Source organism: Notechis scutatus, chromosome 1 (assembly GCF_049901735.1).
Source record: "Notechis scutatus isolate UNSWTSFEM ecotype Mainland chromosome 1, rNotScu1.2, whole genome shotgun sequence".
NCBI lineage: Eukaryota > Metazoa > Chordata > Lepidosauria > Squamata > Elapidae > Notechis > Notechis scutatus.
The window spans coordinates 188254777-188277517 of NC_142009.1; the positions used below are offsets into that span (position 1 = coordinate 188254777).

At 39.3% G+C, this 22741-nt stretch overlaps 1 protein-coding gene across 1 annotated transcript in view; it reads left to right on the plus strand.

Moving 5' to 3' along the window:
• Window positions 1-22741, plus strand: part of CHN1 (chimerin 1) — a 122717-nt gene that overhangs the window by 64643 nt on the left and 35333 nt on the right. Inside the window, exons 5-6 of the mRNA XM_087949690.1 lie at window positions 1554-1667; window positions 20083-20371. Coding sequence (XP_087805816.1) covers window positions 1554-1667; window positions 20083-20371 — 403 coding nt within the window. The remainder of the gene's footprint in view (window positions 1-1553; window positions 1668-20082; window positions 20372-22741) is intronic.

The window sequence follows — 22741 nt, forward strand, 5'->3', positions numbered from 1 at the left end:
TTTTATGAGTTAAATGGTATCAAACATAAACAAAAGAAATTGTTCTTGGATAAAACAAAAAAAATCGTGTTTGTGTGAAAGAGGGTCTATTCTAAACTAAAGATCTGTGAAGTATTTGAAGGAGGTGCTTTGCGATATGCAGCAGTACATGCAAAGTATTCCTTTTCGAAGCATCTGCATCTTCACAAGAATTGAACGGCTGTTTGGAGGGCATACATACAGAAGACTGTACATCTGCTGGGGCTCACAGCAAAGTGACTCTGCCTCCACATATGTGTAGAACAGGAGTGTCAAACTCAGGGCCCGCGGGCTGGATCCGGCCTGCAGGATGGTTAGATCTTGTCCACCGGGCCATCCTGGAAACAGTGAAGGACCGGCCCGCGGTGCCTCTGCACGTGCCCCTTCCAAGCTCTGTTTTCGCTGGCAGAGGGCTGCAGGAGGCCGTTGGAGCCAAAAACGGAGCTTGGGAGGTCATTATCGCTGGCAGAGCGCTCAGGCCACCACAAGCACCCCCGGCCTGACACGAATAATGTTGAGCTGGCCATGCCCAACCTGCCCATGCCTACACCCCCCCCCCCAGATCAAACACAACCCTGAAACAGCCTTCAATGTTTGACACCCCTGGTGTAGAATCTGCTGAGGATAGCTTTTGAAGCAGCACACAAGTCTTGCAAAAGATGCAGAATTCAGACAGGTGCTTCATTCCTGCCTCCTGAAGCACATTTTCCGTGACTTTGCATATTGCTGGAAAAAATATGTGTAAATTATGATACTGAGATGATTTTTAGATTGAACACTTGTCCTTAAGGGAAAGAATCCCCAGGGATTCTTACATTTTCACTGTTGAGAAATATATATGCAGCCTTGATGTTGGAGTTAATGGTGATGAGAATCGAAGAGAATATGGACAATTTTCTATAAATCAGGATGATCAGAAGTACCTCATATAAACAGAATTTATTTAATCTGTAGGGTGAAAATAAACAACATGTTTTCAGGCTAAGTAGATAAAGTAACATGATTTTGAAAGAACTTTACTTTTTTATGCATTTTTTTAAAAATAAAGGTAATCCTCAACTTACGACCACAATTGAGCCCAAAATCTCTGTTGTTAATTGAGATGGTTGTTAAGTGACTTTTGCCCCATTTTATAACCTTTCTTGCCACGGTTGCTAAATGAATCCTTGCTGCTGTTAAATTAGTAACGTGGTTGTTAAGTGAACCTGGCTTCCCCATTGACTTTGCTTGTGAGAAGGATCCCCGGGATATTGCAACAGTCATAAGTATGAACCAGTTGCCAAGCATCTGAATTTTGATCACATGATCATGGGGCTACTGCAATGGTCATTACTGTGAAAAACTGTCATAAGTCACATTTTTCAGTGCTGTTGTAACTTTGAACAGTCATTGAATGAACTGTTTTAAGTCGAGAACTACCTATAAGGTGTTTTTTTAATGAAAAAATAAGACTTTACCTTTTTTCCCCAATACGGTTTTCTTACAGAAATTTCCTCTGGTTTTGTCCTGATATAGATAGACTTTGTTTTTTTCAGGTTTCATGGGATAATATCAAGAGAAGAAGCAGATCAATTACTGAGCATAGCAGAGGGAAGTTATCTTATTCGTGAAAGCCAACGACAACCTGGAACATATACTTTGGCTTTAAGGTTAGTAATTAATCTTCATTTCCACAGTATAAGAATATTTATGAATACATCTGCAGGGGATAAAATTAAAATTACTGCTTTCTGATTTTATTTATGGAACTTTTTGAAATAGTCAACCAAATTCAGTTATTAATACTTACTTCTAATGCATGTTTAAAGGGTTTTAAACTTAATAGGCAGTTGAAACACTGGTGTATTAAAAAAATAGTCAAGAGGTTAACTTACATCAGATTTTCCCAACTTGGTGCTCTCCAGATGTGTTTGAGAAATCTGAGAAGAGTCATCCAAACTTCTGGAAAGCATCTGTTTGGAAAGCTGCTTTAAATCTTCCTGTCATTTAAAAATAACAAAGGGAACTTAATGGCTGAAAAATTAATGTGTTAGTCTTCAAGGTGCTGCAAGATTCTTTCTTGTTTTTGCTGGAAAAGACTAACATGGCTATACTCCTTTGAAAAAAATTCTTACTCAATTTCCTCCTCTAATGCTGCTGCTTTTTCTGCTCCTGTCTTTCATCTCTTGAGCTCATTTTTGATGCAGGCAACCCTTATTTTTTCTTCTTGTGTTTTCCAGTGAAAAATAATATGCATTAATAGTGCAGTCAAAATGAAAACAAAAATAGCACTGGCATGTGACGGCATTTTTTAAAAGAGGAAAAATAAAAAAAATAGTCCTTCTGTGGGGTATGTGTGTGTGTGTGTGTGTGTTGTGAGCATAATAACCTTTCAGTTGTCTTGATAACAATCAAATATCTGTGTGGAATAGGTTATAAGTGGCTTGGTAGCTTCCCAGTGCTTTGATCCTGAAAATTTAATCTCCTTCTCCTTCCCTAGTAGACACATGCTGGTACTGGGAAAGTCTACACTGATTCTTCCTGAGCTTACAGATGGGAATTCATTGTGCTGGGTTTTTTATTCAGTTGCAATGCAGTTGCCAAAAAAATGTAAGGACTGAAATTTTGAATATTAATTAAATTAATTCCATTAGAAAGGGTTTTTTTTAAATTAAAGGCCATATTTGTATGTATCTTGGTTAAACCCAAATAAATGAGTTAATAAACAAGCACAATAAACTAGACTGGACCTATTTAGTACTGATCTACAATTATGCAGGGCAGCCATACAATCCCACAAAAAAGTAATAAACAAATGTCACCTTTGTTCTCCTATATCCTCTCTTCCAAAGTGCTTTTTTGGGGTTGAATCTGAAATGCTTCAGACTCCTACTGATAAGTACAGGTAGTCCTCGACCTACGACCACAACTTGAGTCCAAAATGTCTGTTGTTAAGTGAAAAATTTGTTAAGTGGGTTTTGCCCCATTTTATGACCTTTCTTGCCACTGTTATTAAGTTATTGCAGTTGATAAGTTAGTAATCTGGTTGTTAAGTGAATCTAGCTTCCTCATGGACTTTGCTTGTCAGAATATTGCAAAAGGGGATCATGTGACCCTCGGACATGATGAACCAGTCGCCAAGCACCTGAATTTTAATCACATGATCATGGGGATGCTGCAAAGGTTGTAACTGTGAAAAATGGTCCTAGGTCATTTTTTTCAGTGCCATTGTAACTTTGAACGGTCATTAAATGAACTGTTGTAAGTCGAGGACTTACCTGTACTTGAATACTTGAACAGGAAACTATCAATGACTAAAAGGATCTATCTATCTATCTATCTATCTGTCTGTCTGTCTGTCTGTCTGTCTGTCTGTCTGTCTGTCTGTCTATCTATCTATCTATCTATCTATCTATCTATCTATCTATCTATCTATCTATATCTATCTATCTGAAGGTGAGGTGTGGCACACCATTTTTGTATTGTTACCACAAGACAAAATAACTGGTCCAATTTTCCATGGGTGAAAGCCAGAAATCTTAATTATGCCCACTTCTTTTAGAACATCCACGTGTGAAACTTAATGTTTTGTTCTGTGAGCTAAAGAGTCTTGAATAAGTCATTTATCTGTTTGCAAGCTACATGCTTTTGGCTTTATAATTCTTTTCAGTCACCCTTGCTTTATTTGGCTTTGTTTTAAACTTGCTTGTCACTGAAATTCAGGAGTCTCTTGTTTACTGATAGAACTCTCATCTTAAATGAGTCTTATACTGCTGTATAATCTTGTAATGCATTCTTTTTCATAAGTTACTGTAACTATCTTTGTGCACAATCTGCCAGGCAATATAGTATTTTTATTTCATTGGCAATATCATATTATTTCTGACACCAAAAGATGAAAGGAAGATCTGGGGAAAATTTATATTTGCATTTACCTGAGTTCAGTTAAAAAAAATTTTTAAACAAGTTTTATTTTCAAGACAAACAATACATAAATACACATAAACGCAAAACATAAAAGCATAAAAAATTTCTTTTCTGAAAGTTGCTTAGTCCCGGGTTAAAACTCTTGGTACAGATACAAGTTCAGTTTCATATTCATTTTACATACCATTTCATATCTTATTAACATTTTCAATTTTCTATATAACTTCTCCTCTCCTTTAAATTTTCTCAATTTTTTTTTCCTCCTCTCAATTCATATCCTAATATTTATTATTCTTTGTCTGTTCTATTCCAGCCAATCATTTATTTTTCTTCTTTAAAAAAAAGAAGAAATACTTCACTATATGGAGTATGATGCCTTTATCTTTTTCCCTTATATTTATAGTACTTAATATAAAATACATAACATACATTGGGATTCTGTCTGGTACATTCTAAAATTATACTATATTATCAAAAATAATACAAATCTATTCATTAGTATTGATATTCATTCATATCTTAGACGTTTAACTCATTACTTTTCAATTAAATCACATGCTTTTATGAGAACCCTATTTTCCATAATTATCCCCCCCACACACACATCAGATATTATAGCTCAATATTTCGTTGAAATGTTCCTCCTTCTTCTACTTCAAATCTCATTTCACAAAAGATTTTGCTAGTATACCATGTTCTAATCATTAATTTTAACAATCATTTATATCTTAAACATTTTATCCATTTCAATTGAATATCATGCCTTTGTGGGAACACTTATGCTTTCCACGATTATTACCCCCACATCACAATCTTGAATCATATTTCATTACAGTACTCTCTTTTTCTTAACAAAAATTTCACTTATTTATGTTAGATATTTTATCACATTTTAAGCTACATATTATTTCTAATTTTCTATAATTACTTCTAAATACAGATATAAAAATGCAATCTTATGTACCTTTCTAGAATCCCATTAACAATAAGATCTATCCATTATCTCTGAAAAACTTTTGCTTCTTAATATCTTGCTCCCCACCATTAGAGCTTCTCATCCCTTCCTTTCTCCTTTGCTTCTTCTTCTTCTTGTCCTCTTTAACCCCTTGTCTCTCCACCTCCCTTTTATTCTGCTTTCCCCCTTTCTGTTGTTTCTTAACATAATGTCCCTTTTCACCTTATTCTTCTCTTTTTGGGCTGTTTTTTCAAATCTTAAAGACCTCTTTTCCTTTTTCTCTTGCTTTTTCCCGCCTCCAATCAAAGTCCTTTTTTCATCAAAGATGGCTTCTTCTTCTTCTTTGTCCCCATCATCCTCATTCTGCTTCGCATAAATATAAACCGCCATTTCTAAGTATTGAAAAATAGTGCCAAGTCCATCTTCCCCTCCTTGTTTTTCTCTTTCATATTTTTGATATATAAGTTCCAATCCATCCACAGATGATGCCATTGTGTAGAGAAAAAGTTTTTCCAAACAACCACCCAGATGATTTAATCAGAAATAATTTCCAAAGGTTCCAAAATCACCAAACAATCCAAACAGACTGTTTCTTTTAAATACCTTCTTCTTCTTCACTTTTTCTTTCTGAGGTTAAAGTAATCACAAATATATCCTTTTCAAATATATTTTTTGGAAGTTTTTAAACTCTTTGCAATTCTAGGCAATCTTCTCCTTATTTTCAAATTTTGCTCTGATTTTTTTTTTCACTCTCCCTTCCCACTCACAGCCAAAAAGATTTTTTTTCCCGCTGTCACTTTAGGAAGGAGAGTAGAACAAAGAAAAAAAAAACTTTCCCCTTTAGGGTATTCGCAGCTTGTGGCTCTCACAAGGAACAATATATCCTTAACAGCTTTCAAGGTTCCAAATCACTTTCTCCCGTCTTGTCCCGGTTAAAAGCACCTTTCACTTTCTCCAGCTTTCTCCCTCCTGCACTTGCTTACCCGGCTGCAGCTTTCTTCGTGGCGGCCATTACTGACCGCCGTTCCTCCGCCTCGGGAAAAGGGAGTTTAGCCGGCTGGGGAGGGGTTTGCGACACCCCCAAACCCCTTGCCGGATCCCCTATCTTCAGCTGCCTCTACAGGGCAGCTATATCCCCCAGATCCAAATGGATCGGGGGAACCTTGGCGGCGAACGCAGCAGGGATCGCGCGGTTGCAAATCCCTGCCGCCGCCGAAGGCTAGCAAACCGGAAACCCCCTGAGTTCGGTTAAATTTTTCACCTGACTACCAACCCTAATAAAGCAACATTCCTAACCATTATAAAACATTTACTTTCACTTGAGTGGTCATAAGAAGGACATCCATTTTAAACTTGGCAAGGGCAAGAACAGTGAAAGAATAGACAGACTTGTATTCCCCTGCCCTTGTACTTATTTGTCTATCCTGCCCAGTCCTACTTTCAAACTGGTCTCTGAGGATAAATTTGTTTCATGATTACCCTGTTTGTTTTCCTGTTTTTCTAAATTTGTGGGGAAAGGGTCTTCAAAAGAACCTCTGAATTTCCTGTTATCTTGTCACATTAGCAATAACTCAATACATAAGTGAACTTATTCAGAATGATCTACAGCAATTTCTACATCAGGGGTGTCGTGATGGATCACAACCATTTTCCCCTTCGCTAAAACGGAGTTGGCGTGGCCAGCATGTGACGCATCTGGCCCGCGGACCGCAAATGTAACACCCCTGGTCTACATGATAAAAGATATGGGGCCAACTTGAAATATACACTCAGTCTTCTATTAATGACTGCCCTGTGTACAAGGATGGTTAATTATAGCCCGTTTACAACCTGTGGACTTCAACTCCCAGAATTTGTGAGCCAGCATGGAATTCTGGGAGTTGAAGTCCACAGGTCGTAAAGGGGCCATAGTTGCCCATCCCTGCTGTATTGTGATTATTCAGAGTTCCCATAGTGTTGAAAAAGTAACTTTAAAGGCAGTCCTTGTACTTTTGACGGTTCTAGCATCCCCACAGTCACGTGACTGAGATTCAAATATTTTGCAACAACGGATATTGCAACTGTTGCAGTGTCCCACCATTATATGATCACCCTTTCTGCACTTCATAGCTGCCTCCCCCCCCAAGCAGAATGAATGGAAAAGCTGGCAGTAAAATTATGAATTGTGGTCATATGATGTCGCTCTTTATGACTATCGGTCATTCATTTAATGACCATGGCAGAAGTAAGGCTGTAAATCCATCACAATCATCTAATGTCTTGCCAATCCCAGTTGTGGTTATTAAGGTCAAGACTGAAAATTATGTCTATTTGCTGCCTTTAATTTTCTCAAAAATATTCTGGATCTCTGTAGGATAAAAAGAATGTGATTCATTTTGGAAAGACCTATGTATAGGATAGCTTAGTGCTGGATAAGACTTGCTAGCCAAGTCTTCTCAATTCCTGTTAAAGATCAACCATTCCTGAACTGATTCCTTAGAAATTGAAAGGCTGCTCTAAGACAATTAGGCAATCTTCTCCCCCTAAGGGCTGCCTGCTTTAAAATTCAGGACATTAGTTATATAAGTAGATTGGCAAGCACACATTCCTCTCTTCCTTTTGCTCAACCAAACAAAGAAGGGCTCACACTCATGTATTAATATTTGATGATACTTGGGTAGCCTGGGCTCAGTATGGATTGAATGAGCTCTTCTGGATTTTCTCAAGGAGGAAGGATCATCTGCACATCACTTTACTAGCTAGCTGTGAAACATGACTCATTTCAAGCATGTGTATATTATTTACTGTGTACAGATAAACAACTGGCTACCCCTGTAGTCCATGATTTACAACGACAATTGAAACCAGAATTTCCATTAATAAGCAAGGCAGTTGTTTAAAAAAATTGCACCCCATTTTACAATGGTTGGTAAGCAAATGCAGGTAGTCCTCAACTTACCACTACAATTGAGTCCAGAATTTATGTTGCTAAGTGAAAAATGTGTTAAGTGAGTTTGGCCCCATTTTGTGACTTTCTGCCCCAGTTGTTAAGTTAATCATTGCAATGGTTGAGCTAGTAACCCGGTTGTTAAGTAAATCTGGTTTCCCAATTGGCTGCCTGTCAGAAAAAGGGTGCAAAGGGTATCACATGACCCAGGAACATTGCGACCATCATAAATGAGTCAGTATATTAATAAAACATATATTAAAAAATAAATACATGTGAGTCAGTTGTTAAGCATCCGAATGTAAATCACGTGACCATGGGGATGCTGAAACGGTTATAAGTATGAAAAATGGCCATAACTCACTTTTTTCAGTATGGTTGTAACTTTGAATGGTCACTAAGTGAACCATTGTAAGTCAAGAACCGTTGTAAGTATATTGACTTTGCTTGTCAGAAGCCAGCTGGAAAAGTTGAAAATGGTTGAAAAGGGTGATCACAAGACCCTAGGATGCTGGAACCTTCACAAATACATGCCAATCATGTCAATGTTGACTCTGGGAATACCTCAGCAGTCATAAATGTGAGGACCAGACATAAGTTAAGGTTACCTGGAGGTTTATTTGTGTCATCAGGGTAACTATCATCTGTCTCCAATCTACAACAGCCCTTTCAACACTTCCAAGAAGGCTCCACATCCATTTGCACCACTCAGGTGATCCTGATCTCAAAAAAAAAAAAAAAAAAGAAAACCCAGGTAACCCGCTAAAAGAATGCAAATGACCAGCTGTCTGCAAAGAGTATCAATCCTTCCATTTCCCACCATCCAGTTAGAGCTGAAGAAGTTTCTTGGATGAGAAGCGAAATGTCTTCAAAGAAAAACCGGAAAGTTTAGTTGCCTCTTGAAAAAGTACTTTTGGGACAACCATGACCTGGTTGACTGAGAATCTCCATAGACAGTCAGTAAATGAATGTTTGTAAGTCAAGGACTAATAATGTACCATAATTAGACTATAGAGGCAACAGAGATCAGATTGGCCCCACCCTGTTGGCCTTTCCATAAGGCCTTAAAATCCTGGGCCTGAGGGTCAGGAAGTGGGGTTCAGCCATACACTGGTTATGTTGTCACTAATACCTCAGCTGCTGTCTTATGTGGGGAAGGGGGTTGCTTGTGGGGATGAGGGCTTTCTCTAGCTGCCCAGAATCCTTAATTTGCAATAGACAACCATAATAATTTGACCTAAATTTAAAAAAAACAATTTGCTTTATCAAATGTGGGCCATTTTACTTGCCATCAGTTTACTTCATGTTATTGAAGAACTAAACTCTTATATTCTTGCAGCTGATGGGCTTACCTAAGCTGACTAAGTGGCTACTATTCTTTAATTTTTTTTATCTTTCTTATATGCATTAGTGAATTATAAATAGGTTTGATCATTGAGCCAACACTCTTTGGCAGCTGGAATGTCCATCTTTTCAAATCCGCTTTCCCTCCCAAGAGGAAGGAAACAGAACATCTGCTTTCTTTCAGTGTGGACCATTTCCCTTCCACCACTTCCCCACTTGATTCTCTTCATTTTGGAGTCTTATGTTTCCTTTCCTTCCTTCATAAGACTCTGCCATTAAATTATTTCACTAATAATATTGGGAATCGTATTAATAAAATGTACTTGAAAGTGGTGGGACCTGGCCAATGCAATCTTTTCATTTCTTATAGTTTAAATAATTTATAGCAACAGGAACATGTTACAGTACTGGTATTTAGACTGTAATGTTATGTGAAAATATGTGTATGTAATGTGACAATATGAATATATATTGAATATGAATAAATACTCTGTTTACATACTCCTATAAATATGTCTACTATATTTTGATATAAGCAGGTAGACAGACATTCTATAGTACTTTTCTTTCTTTATCCTACTGAATTCCAAACTTGCTTTTTTCCTTATTTCACAAACCAGTCAAATGTAGGCTAACTTCATCATAACTTCAGCTCCCGTGGCTTTGGAGTCTTTCAGATTTGCTAGTAATATTTTTAGTGTTGTTTAAGACTGAATGTTGAAATACTGTTCTATGAAGAGTATATATTTATGGATTTTAGTTCAGAACTGTCAAGCTTTGTGAAGAACTGGAGTACAAATGCTTAAATAAATTCAAGTTTCTGCCTCTAAAGCCAAATGCTGATTTTAGTTCTATGTACATAAGGCAGCACTGTATCCTCTTTATCCCCAGCCTGTTTTTTAATATTACATCTTTGTGCTCATCCTATAGATTAAGTGCTTATTCCACTCCCATAACCAGTAGTTTCAAAATTCCAGCATAGTGTTTTAAGTTATTTATTTTGAGAGATGGATTTTAGTGACTAGTGTGAGGTAGCTTTCATAGACAGTAGCTTTTGATAATAATAAAATAGTTTTTCATTTCAGTTTTATGTGCTCTCATATTACAGCAATGCTGTGTTAAAATATGTACCGTATGTCCAAGCAACTGAGTTTAAGCAGATCAGATGGTTAGAGTGACCATTTGAAAATAACCAAAGAAGAGAAGCCAAATCCACTTGTAGTTGAAAGAAAAATAAGATTGTATTTCAAATAACAGGTTTTACTAGACTAGGTGAGCAAATCTAGTAATCCTCTTTTGCAGAGAATAGGGTCAGCAGACATGAATATTTGCTGCAAAGTGCATAGATCTCAACATTGCAGGCTGGATTCAAAATTAATATAATTTTTATGAGATCAGATTCCCACCCCCCAAAAGATGATTGAAGCAGGGAGGAGTAATGTATCTTTTTAGCTTTTAAAAAGAGCATATGTATTATTAAATATTAATATTAAATAAGAATATTGCAGGTTAGTGACTGCATCCCAGAAGAAAGGTTTAATAAAAGGGTTTTTTTAAGACAAAAGAAAATGTAGCCCAAGCACATTATTGCATAGGTATCCGTGCTAGAAGTGAGAATAAAAGTATAAGAGAAAACATTTTATGTAAATCAGAAATTCCTTACAGCTAAAAGGGACAGGAAATTTCTAATTAATTCCAGAGGGTATTAAATCTGCCTTTAAAGTCAACTAAACAGTAGGGCCTGCTTAATGCCAAGGCCTATAACAGATGATAACAACAATAGTACATCATCTCCAGTGTCAATTTTGTGGTTGGAAACTTGTTTAATTAGGGAGAAGATAAAAAGGAAAGCCAAGAGAAAATATAAGTGGGAGGCGTTGAAGGGCAGCAACACTCTCTGTTCTTTGGAGATGATGGCTGCTGCCGCTGCCACTTCAACTCAACAGTGTTTAGCTGGTTACCATGGTTGCTTTTTCTTCAAGGCCTACAGCTGCATTACAGGAGTGGGGGAGAAACACTTCAATGTGACATGGGAAAACTCACTTGATTGGAAACTTCATTTGATTTTTTTAATATAAGGAGTACCCTGACACTCAAGACTTCTTTGTAAAGAGATTAAAGGCAAGGTGCTTTTATGCTGATTAATTTTTGCTGCAGATGATTCCTCTCAGCTGTTCCCCAAGTGACACAGAATGTTAGCAAACAGTAACTGCTGAGGATAATGATGCGGAGATAGGCTACCGCTGAGTTAAGTAACAGGGTTTTGGCTGGAGCGGAATCCTTTCATGTGAACAGTTTTAACTGTGTCCTTATGAGGGCATGAAAGAAAAGCAGAAGTGCCGATGTGGATTTGCTAGAGAGCTGGAGAAATGAGTCCAGGAAAATAACTGAAGGAGAGGGAGTAGAGATTACTTATAAAAGGAAGCTTGGTTTGAAGGCCATCATAGAAGTAAACTCTTTATGCTCTATGATTTGGGGTGAGGGAGGGAGGGTGAGGGCAGGGGAACATAACATGAAGATGCAACAGCCATGAACAGAAGTGGCTGTTTGCTTGGGTGGGAGGGAGGAATAAAAGAATATTGGTCTTTGGGTCTGGATAATAAAGTAGGAATCCTAAAGCTTGGATATATTTGATATGAAAGATCAAATGTATTTTCCTAAAGCAGCTACTGCTTCATCTAGGAAGATTACAGGCAACTACAGTGTTTGGCCATAATAGTCCCAAAAAAGTATTGATATTTTTAGCTGATGTGTCATGTAAAAAGCACAAAAGTCAGAATTATTTGTCCAGGCCCAAATTCTTTCTCCTGGCTGTATTTGGTAGTTGGATAATGTAAAATTCAGAAATAAAAGAATGGCCTCTGGATGTACTTCAACAGTTTCTTTCTCACAATGCCCAAGCCATTCTTCCTTAAGAACTCGCAAAAATATTTTTCCCCACTTATTTCTTGGGGGCTTCATAAAGCCATAAGTGATATGTAAGTCAAATTGTATTTTTTTTTCCTGAAGGGAACCCAGGCGATTGAGGGTTTATAACTGTAATTTGGCAGGAAAGAATTTGACATATGTCTTCGGTTGTTATTACTGCAATGTCCCATTTGTGTTATATCTCTGGCATATCCCTTACAATCTTCCATTTTGGATTCAATTTTGATATATTCCAACCAGTGGGGATTCAAAAATTTTTACTACCGGTTCTATGGGCATGGCGTGGTGGGCGTGGCAGGGGAAGGATACTGTAAAATCTCCAGTCAGATGTGGTATTTGCCAGTTCTCCGATACCGGTTCTCCAGAACTGGTCAGAACTTGCTGAATACCACCTCTGATTCCAACCCTCCAAAAAATACAGACATGCTCCTTGTATGCAGAAGAGACTGATGGCTATTATAGCTCATATGGTAACAGCTAATGATAGCTGCTATTGCTGATAGGGTAACCCTTCTTGCCTGATGTTCTCAGAGGTTAGTCTGAAGATTCTTTCTCTTTTCTCTCAATTTTCTCTTATCTTTTTCCTCTACAAGATAGCAGAGCCCTAAGATTATATACCGGAAAGTAGCTCTGAGGACACTTTAGAACTTAAACATGTCAGATGTCATATGTTTTGCACCAGCACAATACTTCACTAATCAACTGCATAACAAATTAAATAGGTAATAACATATTTTGAAATGCTTAACTATTTTTAAGTGTACATTTCCTTACAAAAGTGCAAATTTGTGGCAGTCTCAGATTTGCTAATGTGTCATCTATGAAAAGGCCTTTGAGAGTTCTAATATTACAGCTTTAATATTACAGCTAGTGTGTTAGCCTACTTTTGTAAAGATTTTCTAAAGTTAATGGAGAATGAATTACCTGTCCGGTTATCTCCCTCTGACTACTTTTTCTCTTTTTCTTCACATGTGATTCTTGCTACATTCGTGTTCTTCTTTCCATTGCTGCTGACACCCACTTCAGTCTGTCATTTATTATAATTTCTGCCTTGTTTCGGCCAGAACTCCTACATCATCCTTTGCTGTTGTGTTAGCAACATACTTCCACCTGCCCCCACATCTTTAGCAATTACTAGCAAAGAGATTCAGAGGCTGAATAATATATTTCAGCAAGGCTCATTCCTGCTGGGGGTTTTTTTTCTCATTTTCAGAAGGGAATATTTCAAAGAAGAAAAGGACCTCAATCTCTATCTCAGTAAGCATTTAGTAAGCATTTAGTAAGCTGTTCCTCTATTGTTCTGCTGGGACGATTTTATAAATGTGTATTCGAGGTGTTTTTTTAAAAAAAAAAAAAATAGGGCAAGCCATTTGGCTTTCTTACAAATGCCCATGACATTTAAGACATATTTTATCCAGTTATCCATTCCAGCAAAACAAGTATCTATCTGCCCACTTCAACTGACGTCAAGAGAATTGTATAGCTCAGAGAAAGCACAAATGGTGGGGTTGCTATGAGGTTTTGGCAACATCAGTTTCCTCTAGTAAATATTCTTGCCAGGAAATACTGTAGTTAGTACCCACAAATGAAAAGAATTGGACTGTAAGGCACCAAGGGACTCAAACCAAAGAACATCCTGGCAACAGAGCCTCAGCTTCACTTTATGCCTGCTAAGGAAGCTCTCAAGCAGAAGGACCTATTGGCTTTATACTTGCTTTGCAGCTGTGACGTACCATAACGGACGATTGGGTAGAACACATCAAAGCTGAGCCAGGTCATGTGATCTAGGGCTACCGACAGGAAACTGACTGCCATCATATACTTGTGGGTTCAGGCTTGGTTCTTCAGCCTAGTTAAGTTATTGCAAGAGTAGCTATACAGAATTTTATGACATCCTTCATTCTGTTCTTCTCCCCTAGGTTGCCAGCTTTTGGAACCTATCTACTTTACTCATCTGCAAGTCTGCATTTCGTCTTGCTGACTTTCACCTAACTTGTTCTAGGCACTTGCTCCTTGCTCTTCCAGCTGACTATGAGGCCTTGACGTGGTAGTAATAGATATTACAAAATGTTTATTTTTAGTGGGAGCAGCTTTATAGTGTTCCACTGTTCTTTTTCTCTGTACCAAGTAAGAACTCAGGGTATGTATGGCAGCAATTTTAAATGTAGAATTCATTTATAGCTAGCAAAAAAAAGGAGCCCACATTTTTTCACATATATGTACTTCAGATTTTCAGTAGAATTTCTTTTGTTTTGTGCTTTTAAGTATAATTAATAGATAATTATCAGATATCTAATAAATGGCATTCAAATGAAATGTTTTATTTTACATTAATGAACATAATAGGACAAATTTCTGATATATTGCCATGCTTTATTTCTCCCACTTTATTCCTCCCAAATGCTTTCTTATAATTTGTAAGGGAAGCATTTAATAACAAAAAATTAACACTGTACTCAGCCACTAAAGTATGAAAGAGTAAAGAGTACTTATGTTGTAGGAAACGTTGCAATGTAAAAAGTGCTATTTTAGCCATTTGTGAAAAATTGAATTATAATTATACATGTTCTGTTGATTTTTGTATGTCATATAATCCATGTCCATGTGCACCACAATTAGTAAACATGGAATACATTCCAATGCATCAGTATTAAAATGAGCAACAGTAACTCTTCCTCTTGTTGAAAGTACAAGAAGTAATTATTCTGTATCTGGACCTGGGACAGCCAGAATGGGTAAATTGTTTCTGAGCCTGACTAAGCCATTCTGTTGATAGATTGCTTGAAGTTTTGAGCTGTTTTCATTAACAAAGTGACAGACCAGACCATAAAACTTCATCGTGTGTGTGTGTGTGTGTGTGTGTGTGTGTGTACACGTATATATATTGGTGGGGGGGAATCTTAAATTAATTCAGATAAAATATGGTGAAAGCTGTTATTATTTGGTGTTAATCATGGTGAAAATTTGTCAATAATAGTTGGTAGTAATATATATTTTATAGTACATTTAATATACTTATATGTACATGTGTGGGTATTTATCATAGTTTCTAATCCATTGAACAAATCTAATGTAAACCAATGGTGGGTGGAAAATTGGTGGGTGGAAAATCAACTGAGAGAAATTGGGGAACTAATACAAACTATTTTATTATTTCATTATTTTATTTTATTCAACCAGGACACAGCCTAACTCTGGGTGACTCACAGCATAAAACCAAATATACAAAAGCATATTGATATAACCAATATGGACAGCAAAACAAATATGCCATATACCTACAAGAGTTTCCAAACACCACAGCCCAATACTTGTCCTTCAATGCCATGTCTACTAAGACATATGTCTTTTCCAATAGATTAATGGTTTGACATAGTTTATTTTACCAAATCCATTTTTATCTTCTTAAAGAACTAAATCATTAATCTGAAGATCACAGCTAATTTATGTTCCTGTTTCTCTATTTTTAAAAATATTTTTAAAGAAGACATATAAGCCATCTCCCCAATATATTTTTAGTGAAAATATAAATCTCTGAGCTGAGCTGATGAACTAATCACAGGGGCATATACACATTGATACACACAGAACTAATTAACGTTAAATCTTTCTGGAAATTGGTATTTGATTTAGGAAATAGCAACATTATTGGGATTATTTAATAATAGCATTGTCCATACTATTTATATGTAACTTGAAATCTGTATTCCTGGATAGGCTGAGGATGCTCTTATTCTTTACAATCTTCCAATATAATAAGCCAGATCAAAGGTAAATTATCTGAGGGGAAATCTCCAAAAAACACTTTTTTTAAAGCTTCTACTTTAGTAGATAAAAAGCAGGAATTATAGTTTGGAACTTGAATGGCATACAGAAGAAATACTTTGGAGAAGAAACAGTATTTTCACTAAATATATATATATATATATGTGCATGCATAGGCTTGTGCTGGAGTGAGATACTGTCATGTAATTGTCAGTAAAGAGTGTGCTTTTTCCTTCTCTGATTTTATTCTTCAGCAGTCAAAGTTCTTGCTTAATAGTGCCTCAAATCTGCCACATTCAGAACATTATTACAATCTTTTTATACAATGTTAAAAAAAATTAAATATGAAAAAAATGTTGCAAAGTAAAAAATATAACCGTGCTTATTGACCACAGATTATTCCAGTTAAGGTGATAAAATAAACAAGAATACCATGGCAGTATTATCCTTATGAAATACATCACAAAACTTGTGGTTAATATATATCCCCAATCCCTGCTATCGTGTTTCTCCAAAAATACGGCCTCCCCCAATAGGAAGTCCCAGCATGTTTTATAGGCATAAAATCAAATTAAGCCCCTCCCCCCAAATTAAGGCCAATATTAAACATGCAAAATGGGGGGGGAATGGCGGGGGGGGGCTTGCTGTTAGGAAGTACTTTTGTTGCATACCCAGATATGGTGCTGCCTGCATTGACTTCGGCATTGGTGGGGCACTTCTTATCAGGAGACCTTCCGCCACCATTGCTTTCCCTTCTCCCCGTGCTGCCATGGCATTTAGAGCAACGCCGCAGCGTTTGACGCAGCCACGCGCAGCCAGCCAGGGCTCCTCCCTGCAACTGGAGCCTGGCGGAGACACTCGGCTTCAGGCGCTCCTGTCGCCGCCTTCCCTTCGCCTTCGAAGGCAGAGCCAATTCTTTTAAAAACGATGCTCTACTACCATTACGAAAAAGCCTCCCCTGCCCGAGAGGGCAGTCCAATCCCATGTGGGGAGGCGAATCTCACAGGGCCACAGCGCAGGATCGGCCCACCCCGGGAGAAGCGCCCAGCCGCCATCCCTGCCTGGCGCCGGGCAGAGCGCGAAGAGCTTTGCCTGGGGTGCCCAGTGCAGCTGACAGGTGGGCCCTCCTGCCTGGTGGCGCTCTCGCCAAGGCAGCGAGCGCCTCCTCGCCAGGCCCTCCGCTCATCCCACCAGGGCCGCGCCGGAGCCGTGTGGGCTGGGCAGAGCCGGGAAAGTGAACCACGGGTGCGCGCCCGCCTGCCAAGCAAAAGAGCCGGGCTGACCCGAGCTTGGCTTCCTTCCCAAGTCCCTCCAGCCCGAACCCGAAGGGGCCACTGGGAGAGGCTGCCCGAGGCAATGATAGCACCCACCCATCCGCGGATAGGGAGGCGAGCCAACGGCAGCACTGCTTCCCTGGCCGGCGGTTCCAGTGGAGAGAGCCCGAAGCCGCCTGTCCTTTCCACCCCTCGCCCAACCCGTCCCCATCCCCATGCATCTCCAAATGCACTGGCAGCTCCAAACGCTGCAGCGGCACGAGCGTCGGGCAGAGGCGCTCACTCATTGAGGCTCAGCTCAGAGGAAGACGTGGCGCAGGCCGTCACCTTGCCTCCCTATCCACGGACGGGTGGGCGCTATCACGGCCTTGGGCGGCCTCTCCCGGTGGCCCCTTTGGGTTCGGGCTGGAGGGACTTGGGAAGGAAGCCAAGCTCGGGTCGACCCAGCTCTTTCGCTTGGCAGGCAGGCGTGCACCCGCGGCTTGCTTTCCCAGTGCTGCCCAGCCAGCATGGCTCTGGCGCAGCCCTGGCAGGATGAGTGGAGGGCCTGGCAGGGAGGCGCTCACTGCCTTGGCAAGAGCTCTGCCGCCAGGCAGGAGGACCTGCCTGTCAGCTGCACTGGGCGCCCCAGGCGAAGCTCTTCACGCTCTGCCCGGTGCCAGGCAGGGATGGTGGCTGGGCGCTTCTCCCGGGGTGGGCCAATCCTGCGCTGCGGCCCTGTGAGATTCGCCTCCCCACGTGGGGTTGGGCTGCCCTCTCGGGCAGAGGAGGCTTTGTCGTACCAGTAGTAGGGCGTTGTTTTTAAAAGAATTGGCTTTGCCTTCGAAGGCGAAGGGAAGGCAGCAACAGGAGCGCCTGAAGCCGAGTGTCTCCGCCGGGCTCTGGTTGCAGGGAGGAGCCCTGGCTGGCTGCGCATGGCTGCGCCAAACGCCGCGGCAGCACGGGGAGAAGGGAAAGCAACGGTGGCAGAAGGTCTCCCGTTACAAAGTGCCCCACCAACGCAGAGGTCAACATCCAAGCTGTCACCGCCCGTCCGAGGATGCAAGGTGAGGAATTAAGTCACCCCCGAGAAGATGGCCTAGCTGTTTTTCGGGGTCAAAAAAAAAAATAAGGCCTGGCCTTATTTTGTGAGAAACACGGTATTAAAGCAGGGGTCTCCAAACTTGGCAACTTTAAGACTTGTGGACTTCAACTTCCAGAATTCCCTAGACAGCATGGCTGCCTGAGGAATTCTGGAAGCTGAAGTCCACAAGTCCTAAAGTTGCCAAGTTTGGAGACCCCTATATTGAAGGAACCTCTTAGCAGGTTAACAACATCACCTGTATCAACGGCTGATGAAATTGTTCATTCATGACTTGAAATGTTGGCAACATTTACTGAGCTCAGGTTTGGAAATCCATCTGAAAGCCTAAATCATATTTGCCTTAGTATTACAGACAGAATTTAGATTCTTCTAAACTACGAATGAAAATCTGAATAAGATTTCTTGATAGAGCTTCAAAAGCATATTATGTTCAAATGGAGAAATTTCTTCAATAAGCTTACATGGGCTTAGATCAGGGGTCGCCAATCTTTTGGACCTCAGGGACCACCAAACTCATAATTTTAGATACCAAGGACTACTAACCGGTTCTGTGGGTGTGGGCTTATTTGTGGGTGTGGCTTGGTGGTCATGTGACTGGCTGGGCATGGCTTGTATGTAAATATTATAAATATTTATATAAACATTGAATTATTTTATTAAAAAAAGAGAAACTTTTACCCAAAATCAGGCAAAGCAGGCAGGCAGATTGAGTTGCTCACAGAATCACAGATTCATTCAGAGATCTATCTATCTGACATCGGCTAGCTCAGTCTGACATAAAATTTGCTCGCAAGCAAACTCACAAAATTAACTCACAACACACCATGCATGTAAATATTGATTTTTTTTTTATAAAAAAGAGCAACTTTTACCCAAAATCAGGCAAAGCAGGCAGATTGAGTTGCTCACAGAATCATTCAATTATCTATCTATCTATCTATCTATCTATCTATCTATCTGCCATCGGCTAGCTCAGTCTCTCAAATTTGCTTGCCGTGAGTCTGCACTGAATTTGCTTGCAAGCAAACTTTCAGTCCTAAGGGAGGTCTGACTGTACTTAAAAGCAGAGCCAAAGATCTAAAGACTAGCTGGAAAGCAAGAAATCCAACCATTTTCTGCTTCCTAGCTAATCTAAATCTCCCGGCATAGAGAACAGATGATGGTCGGAAAAAGGAAAAATAGAAATTTACCAGGCAAGTTTACCGGGTAAGGTGTGAGTGGGCGGGGAGGGTTCCCGTGGGCCATGTGGGTGGCGCAGGCACTTGTGTTTCTGCGCAGCCTGGATTAATTGCTTTGGGGGGTGCTCTAGGGGTGAGATTTCTCAGCGGCCCACCAAAATTTTCTCATGGCCCACCAGTGGGCCGCGGCCCACTTGTTGGCAACCGCTGGCTTAGACTGTCCCATGAGCAGTCTGTTACAGTATGCTGCTTTTGGACACACTAGCAGAATTTGACCCCATCTATATGACCTTTTCCAGTTTCCCTACAAAAAGACAACAGGGTTATAAATATAAATCTACATAAGATTTTAGCACTAATATTTTGCAATAGAGAATTTTATGCCAATGTTTCTTTTTATTGAAAAACAAAACACATTTTTCTAAAAAATGCATGTCAATTTCTTTTCAAGATCATTAATTAACAAATCACATCTTTTCAGAACCAAACAACTCTTTGATTTTAGGTCCATGGTTATAATGAGACTCTGATTTGGGCAAAGTAACAGAAGCTGATGATTGAGGGCAATAACTAACCATTTTGTACCCTGCATACAAAAACCATAAAGAGAATGTACTAGCCTTAGGTTTTTTTTTTAGAAAATATTGTGCCCAGAGTTGTCTATTTTTAATGTATATATGTATTGTTCTGTTCCACTGAGGCAGATTTGGAAATCAAACTAGAAACTTCAGACTCTACTATGATGGAAAACACTTTGTCGGAGAGAAACGTTTTGAGTCTATCCACGACCTGGTGACAGATGGATTGATCACCCTTTATATTGAAACCAAGGCAGCGGAATACATTGCCAAGATGACCATAAATCCAATTTATGAACACATAGGATATACAACTTTAAACAGAGAGCCAGCAAACAAGAAACATCCTGTGGCTGTGAGAGATATGGTTGATGGCAAAGATTCTGCGGGAGACAATGACATAGTAGAAAAAAGAGTAAGTAATTCATTTAAAGTTATACTTTTCCAAGTCTTAAAAATATTTCATCATTTAATTCATCTGCCTTGAAAGATAGTAAATTCTCCTGCAGGTTACTGAAGATGAAAGATATACATATGTAATCATATGATAAATAGAATGGGGGGAAATTGTTCATTCTGACTGCTGCTTTTTTAATCACAAAAGCTACATTTTCCTTATTCTTTTCCCCCCTTTAATACTGTTTTATTAAAAGCATAGGATATTGTCAGAAACTGATTTTAATAACTACTTATTAAAAATAGTAGAAGTAAAGGTGTCCAATATCATGAAGGAAAACTAATACTACTATTCGTTTGCCATCAAAGTACAATAGATCCAACAGGACGGGGTTTCAAAATAAGAATTTTTAAAAGCAAAATGCAAATACAGGTAGTTTTTGACTTAATGGCCATAATGGTGTCTGCTCATTACAGTAATGAGTCTTGATGGTCATAGAGCAGGTCACCACATGACAGACCCAATTTTATGATTTTTTTGCCGCAGTTATTAAACAAATCACCATCATTATTAAATGAATTCTCAGGTTAATAAGCAAATCCATTGTGTCTGCTATGGGGCATTTTTGGCAAAAAAATATCATAAATTATGATAATGTGACTATGGTACATTGCAAATGGCCGTAAACACAGGCTGGTTGCTGAGCACATGAAATGCTGCAACACAATTGCAAGGGGTGGGGCAGAGCTTCAGGGCCAAAGTATTATGGGTGTTTGCCCCCTCGAGTTACTTATAAAGTAATAAAGGTGGGATAAAAAATCAAATAAATAAATAAGTTCAGCGATCTGGTTGACAAGTAGAGACCAATTTCCAGGCCAGACAAAAGGTTAAATTAAATGCCAGTTTGCAAATCTTTCTTTTCATTCTGCTTCCAGTTCAATGAAACACCCAGAGGTTGCCCACTGTTAAAACTGTTAACCAGATATTAGAACTAAGGTTAAACAATTAAAAGACAAGTGAACATTTTGGCTACTCTACTAAAAGGGGAAGAGGACCAGAGCAGCTCCCAAAATAAATGTCTTACATCATGGACCAGGAAAAGCTCTTTGTGTGCTGGATATCTAGATACCTTCATAATTGGAAAGGTGATCCTTTAGAATCGTGCAGATGTAATTAATCAGCTATTTTTTTTAATATAAGAGGAGATCGGCTTAGCTAGCAGATCTGTGGAGGTGGCCAAAATTTTGTGCTGCAGAGATTGCAGATTAACAGAGTTGGAAGGGACCTTGTAGGTCATCTAGTCCAACCCCCCGCCGCCCAAGCAGGAGACTCTACAGCATTTCTGACAAATGGCAATCCAATCTCTTCTTGAAAGTCTCAAGGGATGATCTCTCTCTCACACAGACACAGACAGACAGACAGACATTTCTCTGGTACTTCCAGGAACCAAGCAAATGCTTTGGAAACATTGGAGCAGACTGTTTGTAGGAAGCTGTTGCAGGTCCTCCTTGTCGAAGAGATCTTGTCCTTTATTTTTCTTTTGTTCTACTACTAACCTCTTTGATGGTTTAGAGTCTTTAGACATCTAACTGATGTGAGAGATATGGATAACACGGATACCTGGCTAGCATATTGACTTTTAACAATTACTCTTTTATTAAATAACTTTTACAAATGTGCTTTAAAGCTGGTTTGCTTATTTCTGCAAATTATCTGTACATCCTCTCAACACTTGTCTACTTTGGGCCTAAAATTATTGCTCCTTGGTAATGGGGCATAATTTAGGAGAGATGCCCCAATGCTGCCTTCTTTTGACTAGCAGTTCCAGCATCCAAATATGACAAAAACAAACCCACATAATATCTTTCCTTCAGTCTTTAGAAGCAGAAGGCATGTTGCTTTGCCAGCTGCTTCAAAGGGATGTCTCAGTCAGAGCTTTGCTGAAGTGAAGACTCCGTCAAAGCTCTGCCCAGCCCTGTTAGCTAATTACGAGACACCTTTATCTTTGAAGCTACTTACATTCCAGCTCTGCAGCACCTTGCAGTCTAATCAGCTTTGCACTGTTTGTCAGCTGCTTCAAGAGAAAACCTGTTTCATCAAACAGGGGGCTTTGCTGTGTGGGAGGGGGGGAATGATCTGATCAGGTGTTTGTGTGTGTGTGTTTGTGTGTGTGTGTGTATCCCTGTTTAGCATAGTGCTGAGTCCTAGGAAAAGTCAGCCTTGGATCTGGATTCATGTAGAGTTTAATCTGGCTGGTTCTTATTCAGAGAAAAAGGAGGACAAAAGGGATGCTGCCACTTAAGAAGGAAAAAATATTCAGCTGCCAATACCTTTCTGATGTCACTTGTTTTCCAGGACTAAAGTCAGAAGAAAGTGGGATGGGGTGAG